The 12754-nt window shown below is 36.7% G+C and overlaps 1 protein-coding gene across 1 annotated transcript in view; it reads left to right on the plus strand.

Moving 5' to 3' along the window:
- Positions 1–10087, plus strand: part of PHF14 (PHD finger protein 14) — a 179327-nt gene extending 169240 nt beyond the window's left edge. Inside the window, 2 exon segments of the mRNA XM_009994979.1 lie at positions 9903–9965; positions 9968–10087. Coding sequence (XP_009993281.1) covers positions 9903–9965; positions 9968–10000 — 96 coding nt within the window. The 3' untranslated portion in view covers positions 10001–10087.
- The last annotated feature ends 2667 nt before the right edge of the window (positions 10088–12754 follow it).

Here is a 12754-nt window from a genome sequence, read left to right on the forward strand (position 1 = left end):
AATTTAGCTTTTCAGTAATTGAATCACATCAAAGTATTTCTTCTCTCTCTTCGAACAAAGTTATATGTGATTTGTTGGAGGGGGGGCAGACATGGGAATCAAGCTGTTGACAATCCAAAAGATGCCTTTATGTAGTATAGTGAAACAGTAACTTCTAAATTTATCAGAAAGAAATGCACCATGAACCTGTAAGGAATTCTGTTTGTGGTGACTACCTGCACTGAGGTAAGGTCTGTCAATTAATCTGATTCTAAGTTTCTGAAGGGCAGCTGATCTTTTGATTTATTTTTATTTGGTTTTGGTTTTTTGTTTGGTTTCTTTACAAAGTTTATAAATATTGTTAGTGTAAAAGTTTTGGAAGGATATTTGAGTGTAGAGACATTTTCTGCTTTTACAGGGCAGGTTTTTGCAAAGTTCCTTTTGATTATAGTATTACCTTAAATGGTTGGACTTTGCCTTATTTCCAGTTGAAAGAGTTTCAACAGATTCTGACTTCAAAAAATTACTATGAAGCAACATTGCTATCCTGACCAATTACCAAAACATCCCTCAGTATACCCTCTGAATTAAGTAACATTTGGCTTCAGAACCTCGCTTGGAAATGCTAAGGCAAGTGGAGGGTGAAAAGAATTCTTTCTACTGTTAAACCTAATACATTTATTTTTTTAATTTAGAAACTGATCAGCTTGAAACTGTTGAAACTTTGATATATTAAATGTTACAGTTTTGTCTGAAATTGGTTATGTGTTTTTTAACAGTACACCCTTGATGCTTCAAATGCAGCTGAGTTGACCTATTCTATTAAACAGGACTGTTCAGGCATCATTACAAGATCAGAACTGTAAGTGGTATCTTCAAATGCAGAAATAAAGTCAAGATATAAAACAAAACAAATCTACAAGCCTTTCTTTGCCATCAAACCAACTGAAATCCAACTTCTAAAGCTATAGATTTTTTGTCTTATTTGATTTCAGGTCCATAGTCAAATGTTTGGGTTATATTGTCAAATGAAAGTTATGTTTATACAGCTTGTAAAGGAGTGATTTTGACTTCTGGCTAGGTCTGCAGTGCTAGTGTTAATTTAGATTAAATGAATAACGGTAGGGAAGCTGTATGTCTTCCATGAGACTGTACCTGGGTTGTTAATGTGAAGACATGGATCTGGTCCTAGTCTAGAATGATCTTTTGGGGATTTTATCTAATTGATGTTGAAATCACTGAAATGCTTGCCTAGTTACAGTTGTTGGATTCTTAATTTATATGTCAGTATGTGCTTTGGGGGACCTACTAAAAGGAATTGTGGATTTTTTAAAAAAACAAACCCAAACAAGCAAAAGTCTTTTCCACCTCTGATTTCTTCATCAGTAGTGCAGGTTTTATTTGTTGTCATGGCCTGATCTCCATATACTTCTACAGTTTCATGCATTTCTGTCAGTTTTGTTTGCAACTTCATGGATTGTGATGAAGTATTGTCATTCAGTGTTACAACAAATATAAAGCCATTTTTACAGCATTCACTTATATCACCTTTTGGAAAATAGGTGACTAAAATAAAGGCCTTTGCTGTGTTGTTCAGACTCCTATGTCTTCAAATTAGGTCCATTGAAAGATCCCTCTCTTATGCCTTGAGCCTGAACAGAATTCCATGACCTTTTATTAAAGTAAAATGTTCTCATGATATATAAAAGAAAGGTGACAAAAGCTTTCTGAATTGTTAGCTGTCACATTAGAGCAATGTTTTCATGAATTCCCAAGTTACTATATTTATGATACTGCAGTAGACTTTTTCTAATTAAATGTGCATTTTCCTTTGTCATAAGGAAAGAAAAAAACTTTGGTTATGCTTTTTACAGTAATTTAATTAAGCATTTCCTGTAAGTTAATTTCAGTATCTATTATGGCTCACTAAAGCTGGAATTCAGTATAGAATGGTAGATTAATTGCTCTTTGTCTTAGATGAAATAAGAATCCTAAATATGCAGAGTCATGAAATTTAATTGTGTTCCTCAATTGCTTATTCAATGCTTTGGAAACCTGAATCAAGAAATACTGAAGGAGAGGGCCAGAGGTTGTTAAATGTAGCGGGTAACACAGATTTTGAACTTTACTTAATGAACCAAGTGTTTATTACTAGGAAATAAATGCACCATTTAAGAATTATTGTGGAAATGTAAAATATTAAAACTCTAATTAATTTTGGTCAGAAGCATGCAATGCATTCATTTTTCCTAAAACATTTTCATTAATGTTTATGTTTTCTGTGTTATTGAAATAAACTTATTTCTTTCATAAAATAGGCCTGTCTTTTTCTTTTTAAAACAGATACATCGTTGATCTTTAGAGTGATGTCTTTCAGCTGCCTTCAGCTGTGGGCAGCATGTCTTGATCATAGCTTATAGAAGCATTTGTTTATAACTCAATGGTGCCTACTTTTCTCTTTAATGTTGTTAATCACTTCGGAAACAAAGAATGGTCAGACCTTTTGATAAAAGGCTGTCTATAGTCAAAGTGATTTGTGAAAACAGTTAAAACATGAAAAAATATATCTTCAGTTATCGTTTAGTAGCTATCAGGATACATGTATAACAAGACAATTGAGCAGTTAAAAATTAGCCTCTTATTTTTCTATTTATTAAATAGTACTTAGAAATAATTGTTTAAAAGAGTATTAATTCCTTATTGTTGACATGAGCACCTTTTAATGTAGCTATTGTAAGAAGAAGCCATTGTATTTCTTAATACCAATAACACAAATATGAAGAAATTATACTTTTAGTAAATTTATGGTGTAAATACAGTGGAGTATAACCATTATTATTTAAAATCATCTTGATTTTATTAGAATATGCATTTCTAGGCTATGGAAGTAGGAGGAGTAGTAGTAATATTGTGAGTGTATATAAGATAGAACTTTCTCTTTTGATATATAGCTTGTGAAAATAATTATTGTGTTGCCACATAAGTAGGATGTGCCATTGTGGTTGCCATATATATATGTTTATATATGCACAGTTGTAAGCATTATAATTGACTGACAAATTTGCCTTGGAAAGGATCTTAATCAGGACAGTGTCAGACTTCAAGGCTTGAAAACTAATGCAAGGGTGCACTCTGAGACTGGAGTGGAAGTTAATTCTGTGAAAGTTGCATTTCTTAGTTGGTGTTTCATATTTCACGTGTTTAAGCATTTGTAGATAGTCTGTAGTTTATAAACCTAAACATTTAAAGACTCAAACTGTTAAAGAGAAAACATTTTCCTCTACTGTCTTCAAGGAGAACCAGCTGAACTTTTAAAACAATGGTTGTGTTTGAATCACCACCTGCCCTGAAGAGCATCCCACCTGTAGTGGCAGACAGCCAAAAGGGCTGCTCGGTGGAATGGTTGCCTCCTAAAAAGGAGAGAAACAGATGGAGGATTTGAAATCTGGCATGAAATTCCACTTCTGTACTAATCGTTAAATGAAATTTGACTGTAAGGGCTCTTGCAATGGTACATTTATCTGTATAATCAGAATTAGAAACAAGGAAACAGAAAATACAGAACACTGACAGACATTTGAAACAGACTTAAAGTTCTTGTACCAGTGCAAGTTAAAGGAAAGAGTTTGTGATAAACATGCAGCTGCTTGTAGCTTCTAAAGAGGAGACTTAGTATAAAAATAGTTCTCCTAATCTTGCATTGCCACCTAGAGCACGATGCCACATATTGCATCGGTGAAGGAGACCAGCTAAACGTTGCTCTTTTTATTGAACAAAATGGGGTGGAGAGCTGCTTCCAGTTAATGTCATGTTTACTTACATTATAATGGTTAGTTCATTCATAGCTTCAATTTTTTTTTATGTAGAAGATCAGCAGAGATTTCATTGTTGGAATTTGGTGGGCTTTGACAGTAAGAATTAATGGAGATGCGCATTAAAAGGTACGACTGTCAGCTTGCCAGTGGTCCCAGAGGAGATATTTTCTTGATGGCTGCTCCAGAATACTTCATGAAGCAAATGTCAAACTTGTCAAGGCTGTCACTATGAAAATGATCCATGTAGCAAGGGTCTCCTTTTCTTGAGAAACAAACAGCTGCCTTATCACTGCAGAGCTACAGTGACAGAAAACTGTCATCTATCACAAGGAGTTTATATTCGCTTCTAATACCCATTGGCAAAGAACTGTTCCAGTTGTACTCTGTATTTTTGCACCACTCCTCATTATAAGGATTGTCAGTAATACATTAGAGAAAGATAACATAGGCTTTGGAAGAAAAAAACAACTTTTTATTTTAGTGATGGATCCTCACCTTTGGCTGATTTAGCAGGGAAACTGATTGAATTCCCAATTTTTAGCTCTGAAACACCTTTTCCTCCAAATTTAGCCTGTGACATTGGAAAGCTAGACTTTAACATACAGACACCAAAAAAAAGGTCTCATGGTGTTTTGAGACAAGAGATGAAATACCAGCTGGACACCCTCACTGGCCCTTAGTATATTAGTCATATTGCAGCTTTTTTGGATTGAGACACTGTGAGATTGAGACTGTAATACCAATTACAGGGCCAGAAGGAGGATCTGGGGAACTATGGGCCTGCCAGTCTGACCTCAGTACCAGGAAAGATCATGGGAGGCTCATCTTGAGTGAGCTGGCATGGCAAGTGCAGGGCAACCAGGGGATCAAGGTCAGCCAGCATGGGTTTCATAGGATGAAAGAGAGGTCTTGCTTGACCAACCTGATCTCTTTCTATGACCATGTGAGCCATCTATTGGATGAGGGGAAGGCTGTGGACGTTGTCTACCTGGACTTTGATGAGGCCTTTGACACTGTCTCCCACAGCATTCTCCTGGAGAAGCTGGAGAATCATGGCATAGACAAGTGTACTCTTCATTGGGTAAAAAACTGGCTGGATGGCCAGGCCCAGAGAGTTGTGGTAAATGAGGTCAAATCTAATTGATGTCCAGTCATCAGTGGTGTCCCTCAGGGCTCAGTTTTGGGGCCAGCCTTCTTCAGTATCTTTATCAGTTATATGGATGAGGGGATTGAGTGCAGCCTCAGTAATTTTGCAGACAACACCAAATTGGGTGGGAGTGTTGATCTGCTTGAGGGTAGGAAGGCTCTATAGAGGGACTTGGACAGGCTGAATCTATGGGCTAAGGCAAATTGTATGAGGTTCAATAAGGCCAAGTGCCTGCATTTTGGTCACAACAACCCCAGGCAATGCTACAGGCTAGGGGAAAAGTGGCTGAGAAGCTGCCCAACAGAAAAGGACCTGGGGATGCTGGTTGACAGCTGGATGAACATGAGCCAGCAGTGTGCCCAGGTGGCCAAGAAGGCCAACAGCATCCTGGCTTGTATCAGGAATAGAGTGGCCAGCAGGAGTAGGGAAGTGATTGTGCCCCTGTACTCAACACTGGGGAGGCCTCACTTTGAGTACTGTGTTCAATTCTGGGCCTCTCACCATAAGAAGGACATCGAGGTGCTGGAGCATGTCCAGAACTACCAAGCTGGTGAAGAGTCTAGAGTACAAGTCATATGAGGAGCAGCTGAGGGAAATGGAGATGTTTAGTTTGAAGAAGAAAAGGATGAGGGGAGACCTCATTGCCTTCTACAGCTACCTGAAAGGAGATTGTAGGGAGATGGGTGTTGGCCTCCTCTCCCAGGACTAGGGGAAATAGCCTGAAGTTGTGGCAGGGGAGGTTCAGATTGGCTATTAGGAAAAGTTTCTATACTGAAAGAATGGTCAGGCACTGGAACAGCCTGCCCAGGGAGGTGGTTGAGTCACCATACTTGGAGGTATTCAAGAAACCTGTCGATGTGGCACTTCAGGGCACGCTCTAGAGGCCAAGGTCTCCAACAGTCCAGCAGCATCATCTGGACACTGATGACTGGCTTATGGAGCTCCTGAGCTAGACATTTCAATTCAGGGTGTTGGGTTTAACTGCACTTTATAAAACGCTGTGTCCTTTTCCTTATCGCTGTTGGTTTTGTAAATCTGAAATAACGACAATTCCAGATTAGTAAACGTCATTAATTTCAATGTTAAAATAATCTTTGGGCTGTTAAATCCACTTTTTCAGTAAGCACAGTTACACAGTCTTGAGGGATTCACTTCCCTTTGCTACTCTTACAAGTCACCAGATCTGTGCTGAGGCATCTTTTAGGTGTGTTCAAAATTCACTGTGTAATATTCAAGTTTATGGTTGTCTGTAGACAGAAAAGTTACGGAGAGAAGTTTGATTTCTGACATCTGCTTTGTTCATTGAACATTCCAACATTGAAATGACTGTTTCAGAAGTTTAGGACAGAAAGCACTAGACAGTATAGTCATAGGCAGCAGGAAGCAAAATAAATACTCACATAAAATAGAGATGTGAGGCATTAATAGAAATTTCTATGTTGAATTTCTGTGAAACAGAAACTGGAATTCAGTATTTCATCTGCTGTGTAGGCACTGGTAATGTCAACTGTACACATTGCCATTGTGGACTGTTTTTTACCAGATAACATGAAAAGAAAAGGTTTTCCTTTGCTATTCATCAGAATTATAAGCATTATAATGATGATAATGATAGGTGGTAATTATTAAAACAAATATATTAAATATGTATATTCAATCTGCAGTTTGTTTGGCTTAGTTTCTTGATAATTAGGCTATATAGGCTATTTAGCTGAAAATTCAGACATTATTAATAACATTAGAAACTCCAACTGATTCAGTACTCAATGTGTAATCACTGGGATGCCCCACGGGCTATTAAAAAAAAGATCATAAATTTCATATAAGTTTTGCATTGTCAGCAAACTGAAAGAATAGTGAGTTTTCACATCTCGGAGTATGGCTAATGTGTCTGCTCTTTATAGTTGGTTCAAATCTTTCCCAAGTATACTGGCAGGGGTTTTGCACTTCATATGATCTATAGGCATTCACATCTCAAAATTTTCTGGTAATTTTGTGTCACTAGTGTGTTATTCCCAGCCCATTGCTGTCACCTTTTTTCTGGAAAAAGCTGCATAGGTGCCAGGACTGGTGGTTCATACTTCCTAGTGTCCCCCAACAGTCATTTCTGCAATCTCCTTCTGCTGGCACTGTTGTTTCATGTGATATACACAGGTCTGGGAATTTACCTGACTGAAGACATATCTGACAAAGGAAAATTGATAATTCATGCTATGAGAAAGATCAGCCATCATTACTCTGTTTTGCATAGCAGTCACCCATGTTCAGAGATACAAAACTTGTTCAAAATGAGTGTTTCTGTTCTTGGAAACAAAGATGGAGTAAAAGTCTCTCTGCAAAATTAAGATGTCCTGTGTGGAGTATGCTTTAATACAATATTCAGAAATATTTTGTGTGTGGAAACATCAAAATAAGAACAACAACAAAAAAAAACACCACTAAAATATCAATCTTTATATGGATGGTTTGTGTGTGGGAATTTGCCCACATAAATACAATGAATGGTCTGCTGGTAAATTGTACCTGTTTGAATATGTATTACCTGGTTGAAGCACCAGGACATGAACAAAGGAGAGAGTATTGGTACTGCAGAATATCCCAAAGCAAATTCCTCCATCTTGAGTATTCACACAGAGGAAATCCTGGACTTGCCTCAGCCACTCAGACATCTTTTCTGCATCTTAGAAAATACGGATGACTGCAGCTGCTGCTGTAACCTAGGAAATCTGCCAAAGAGTGAGCATGACCTTATAAGCACAGAATTAAAACATTTGAAATCTACACAAAGCCAGAAGATTCTATTACAAAACCTCTTTCACTGTATAAAACCTTTTTTTTCTACAAAAGATAGACTCAGGAAGTCAATGTTCAGTATTGAGCCTAATATCCCCCCACCATCTTGTAGTCCTCAGTGAAGGTATGGCCCTGGAGTCTCTGAAATTTCTGCTTGTTCCCTCTATTAGGGATATCTATTAGAAATACATCAAGTGTACTGGGAAAAGAATGATTGTGTAGGCTTTATATTCCCCATAGGAGGCAACACAAGTCAGGGTGTTGAAATAATGAATGACACGCTGTGTGTTAGGGAGGTGGATTAGTTGGTGCTGAGTGGTACCATTTCTGTAAGAACCTTCAGAAACACGCACATTTGCTCTTCTTCTATTAACAAGTCCTTCATGAAAGAACCTGGCTGTTTTTCTATAGCAGGCAAAAGTTTCTGTGGGTGACTTTTTCATTCAATGCTATTCTTTGTGACCTGTAAGCTTTGTGACCATTTAAGCTTAGCTATACACTGCTCCTTGACCTTTGTGTCTGTGCTGTATGTTACACTCTCATGAATATATGCTACACTTGTAATTTCAGTAAATCAACAACCTTTGGTTTCACACACAGGCACAGACATGTTTCTTCACCTGAACTAAAAGACCAACAGAGTTCACTAGGTGTTTTAAAGGTAACTGAAGAGATGACAGTCCAGAAAGATAAGAAAAAAAGGATTTGGCCTTCAGTGGTCAGTGATGCATATATTTCTCACTGTGTAGCCTATCTCCCAAAAGGGTGAGGATTTAGAAGCAGGTGTTTTGGAGTGTTTATTTCTTTAATAGAACAACTAGCTTTTCCATTTTACTTTATTGTATAAAGTAATCTGAGACTGCATTTTTTTTCATGAGGTTTTCTGTTGCTATTCTATTTTGTGCTGCCCATGTGATCTTCCTATATATTTTGTACCTCTAAATCTTTATTACAATTATCTTTACAAAACACCCTTTGATGGCAAAAGGAAGACTAGGATGCAAGATAGGAAAGTTATTTTCCTACAGGAATAAAGGTTTTGTTTTAAAGCAGGGCACTGCACCGTGGGCTCCTGGGTCCCACCTAATGTCCCTGGGTTTTCCTTTCTCTCAAGTGCTCACTTGTGACAAGTGGGGTTACAGCAGCCAGGACACTTCTTCATTCTCAAATGTCTATTCATTTATTATCCTTTGTGTTTTTGAAACAGAAAGGTCCTCTGAATTTTGGATTAAAATGCAGGCAGGAAAACTGCCCCTACTTTGAATGTGTGATGAGGGCTGTTCACAATGCAATGGATTGCAAGTTGCCTTATAAAACTTTTTTTCAGTCTTGCATAATTTATACTTTGGCGGTCACAATTTTGTACTGAACACAAAATAGCATCCATTCCTATGGAAAAGGGCATTATGATGTCACGTCATTTTTTCAGTGAGATCCAGAGGAACCCGTGGTGAATTATGAGCCCTACTGTTGGAGCTGAAGCTGTAGAATATTGTAAGCATGCTGCTGCCTGACATGCTCATGTTTCCTATTTTAGACCTGACTGATCTTCAGATAACATATGGCGGTACAAGTAATTGGAAAATTGGCAGACCTGTCAAGAAAATATGCTAGATGGGACAAAAATACGATGCTGCAGCACATAAAGTGTCTCTGAAGTTAAATTTATTGTCTTTTATCAAGTGGTGAAGTAAACGTATCTGGTCTCAAAAAAATGAAACATATTTCAATGGCAGATGCTTTTCAAAAGTAATTTTTAGAACAGAGATGAAAGTTCTTGCATTCAAAAGTAATTTAGTGGAAACCTTTGGTCAAGAACAAAGAAAAGGTGTGCAGTACTTTCTGCTGCAGACGTTTGAATATCACCATCCATGTGGAGTTTAGTCATTTCTTTATGCAACCATCCAGCAAATTGGTCAGTGAAATATTTACTCATTAAGTTATTTTTCTATCATAAACTTAGGTGATTAGGCTTGTTTAAGTTTCTTATCATTTTTATTTGAAAGCTTGAGCAAAATAAAATCCTTGAATAAAGTATGTTTTTTGCTTATTATTGGTCAGGCAAAAATGACAAAAGTCTGTACAGAATTCTGTACATATGTATAAGTACAAGAAGTGTACTTCTTCAATAAGTTGAATAATGTTCAGGTTTTCATTTTCTTTTGCAGGAAGATGGAAATGAAGCTGAGGCAGAAAATCCATCTCAGGAGCTGAATTTGGAACAGAAAAAATAAAAAAAAAAATAGGAGATTGCTGTCTTGTTTGAAATATTTTCTAGTTGTGTAACAGTGATTATAGTTTCTCTTTGTAAAATTAACAAAAAAAGTTCTCAATAAAGTCATTGAAAATTAAATTTGTGCTGCACTGGGGAATTAATTAAGTAGCTCCTGGTGATATTCTTGATTGCATTAAAAGCTGAATTATCAGAACTGAGCACCATACCAATAAAATTCAAAAAGCTTTTTGAACACAGTATAGAAAGCTGATGGGTTATTCATCACTAATAGCATTTACCTAGGAAACAGGTCAATTTTATTTTCATTTTTTTTTACAAAGCAATGCTATCCTTAAAAGACAGTTATAACTCAGACATATTTTGATATTTCTGAAGAAGTGCTTTGATTTGCAAAATTGAGATTAATCTGTTCTACTGAATGAGTTCTGAAATTTCTTCTGATCAGTGATTGAAGTAAATATTGCTGAGGACTGGGTGGAAGCAAGGATTTTTTGGTACATATTTTTGGCATGTATGCTTTTTGATACATTTTTGTAAGTAATTAGTTTTAGACATTTGTAATTGGTTTCATGTCACATTATTGTTTTCTTCCATGTATTATTTTCCATCTTCATGTGCTTATTGTTTTTTAATGAATGTCAAGTTTTTTTCCTGATTAGACCATCCTACACAGGTCCATTTCCTTCATACCAATCTTTCCATTCTGATAGAATAATATAACTTCTTGCTGTGTCATTAGACATTTAAGTGAATCATGAAAATCTGAAATAAAAACCACTTCCTGTACTTATTGTTTTGATTTCTGATTTACCATTGCTTTTTAGCCTATGCAGGCTATTAAATGGTAAGGTTAGTTCAAGAAATCAGATGTTGTTTTATAGCCCAATAGTTTCATAGTTTGCAATGAAGAAACTAAAACTCTTACTGATTCCATTTTAAGATTAGTCTGAAGACTGAAGTCCTGTGAGTAAAGTTTATCTTGCTCTAGGAGAAATGAATCCTCTTCAGTTGAAAAATTTGACCACTTTTGCTGCTCTTCCATATGTTTCCTGTTACTGTGTGTATTGAGTGTTAAACCAGATTTTAAATAGTATTCATCATTAATTTCATCTCATCTGTATAAATTATAGTTTCAGATGTTTTAAAACCAACATGCCTGTGCTTGAGCAGTATCTTTTATAATTTTTTTCTGGTTCATGGGGTTCAAATGTGTGTAGCTCATGGACAAATTCCAATCACAGTTACTCTAAAGGAGCTTAATAACACTAGATCTCATTTTAACAAATGCAGCTATCATGTAAATAGGCATATAAAATAAATTCAGCATTGGTCTGTTTGGTGCAGATCAGCCACTGTAGCCCTCTCAGAAAGGAAGTGTTATTTTGACTTCACTGCAGTGAAAGAGACAGATTTAGGAAAGGCAGAAGCACAGATTTACCACGCAGGACTACAGGAGTGTGTAGGGTCACAGAGCAGGCCAGAACACAGTGAATGTTGTTCCTTTTTTTCAAGCTAACCCAGAAAGACCAAGTTAGTTCTCAGAGTTTAGTGCTCATCAGGATCTGAAGAAGGGCAGAATCACCACTGGAAAGGGCTGAAAGACCTGAGAAACTGAAGGACAGAACAAGTAATTTATAAGAAAAGGGGAAAAAATGAGGTTAAGTTATTTAATTGAAAATTCAAACACAGATTTGTCATGACATTCGTATTAGTATTCTGGAAACTCAAGAATATATTAAAAAAATCAATTCAGCTGCAAATTTTAGTTAGATCAGAATCATGATAAAGGAAATAAAGTCACCTATTCTGTATAGTATTTATCAGTTTAACCCCCCTCTATTTAGTGAAAATGTCTATGCACAAGTCATTAAATAGGTGTCCTCCAGTTTTCTGGAAAGGAAAGTTAGAACTGCGTTTTGATTCAGTCATATTTGTCTCACTTCATCTCAACCCCAGCTGATTATGACGTAGTGCTGATTATCAGTAGTATTTTGCAGTGAAAACCTCTAAATTATTTTTCAGAATATATTTTTTTCTCGGTATCCAGAGTTTTTTGTTATATAATGCACTGGGTAAAGCAAATGGCTGCAACAGGCCTATGTGACTATGAAATGATGCTTCTAAGTGTTGCTCTTCATCAGAACCAGCTGAAAATCTGATGCAGAATACTGTGGCTTTTATTAAAGATATATCTGTGGTGCAGTTAAACACAAGCCAGCTTGGATACTGAAAGCAGCCTAGTTCCTGTAGGATGAAAGCTCAAACCATATCTAAAGATGCTCAAAGGCTAACTTAGAGATGGGATGAGCAAAAGTTCAGACAGCTGTAATTCAGCTGGTTACAGCAGTTTTTTATGAAGGAGTATATTCCTTCTGCATTAATATACACAGACACCCCTGTGTTTATGTGCCAGGGCAACCAGTCATAACACCCTTTATATTTAATTCTCTCTCCCTGTATGCAGTTATTTAACAATAAAAGTCACATGCTGCTCTGAAATTCTGAAAGAGAGCTATTTGTTTCCTACTCCATCCCTCTCATGCATGACAGTGGTAGAGCTCCCCAGTTGTGAACTGAAGTTTTCTGGTTTGCACCAGTGTTAGGTGCAAACTAGGTGGCTTAGGGGAGAATTGTTTCCTATGCTTGAAGAAAAATTGTGATTTTCCTCGTATTTAAGCAAATTTACTGCTCTTTGTGTAGTTTATGATTGATTACTGTTGAGTTTTGTTCAGTCCCCCATATTTGCTCTTTTGCCCTGTAGAACAGTGGGCCATTGAGAATTTT

Source organism: Chaetura pelagica, unplaced genomic scaffold, assembly GCF_000747805.2.
Source record: "Chaetura pelagica isolate M959 unplaced genomic scaffold, ChaPel_1.0 scaffold12, whole genome shotgun sequence".
In the NCBI taxonomy this organism is placed as follows: domain Eukaryota; kingdom Metazoa; phylum Chordata; class Aves; order Apodiformes; family Apodidae; genus Chaetura; species Chaetura pelagica.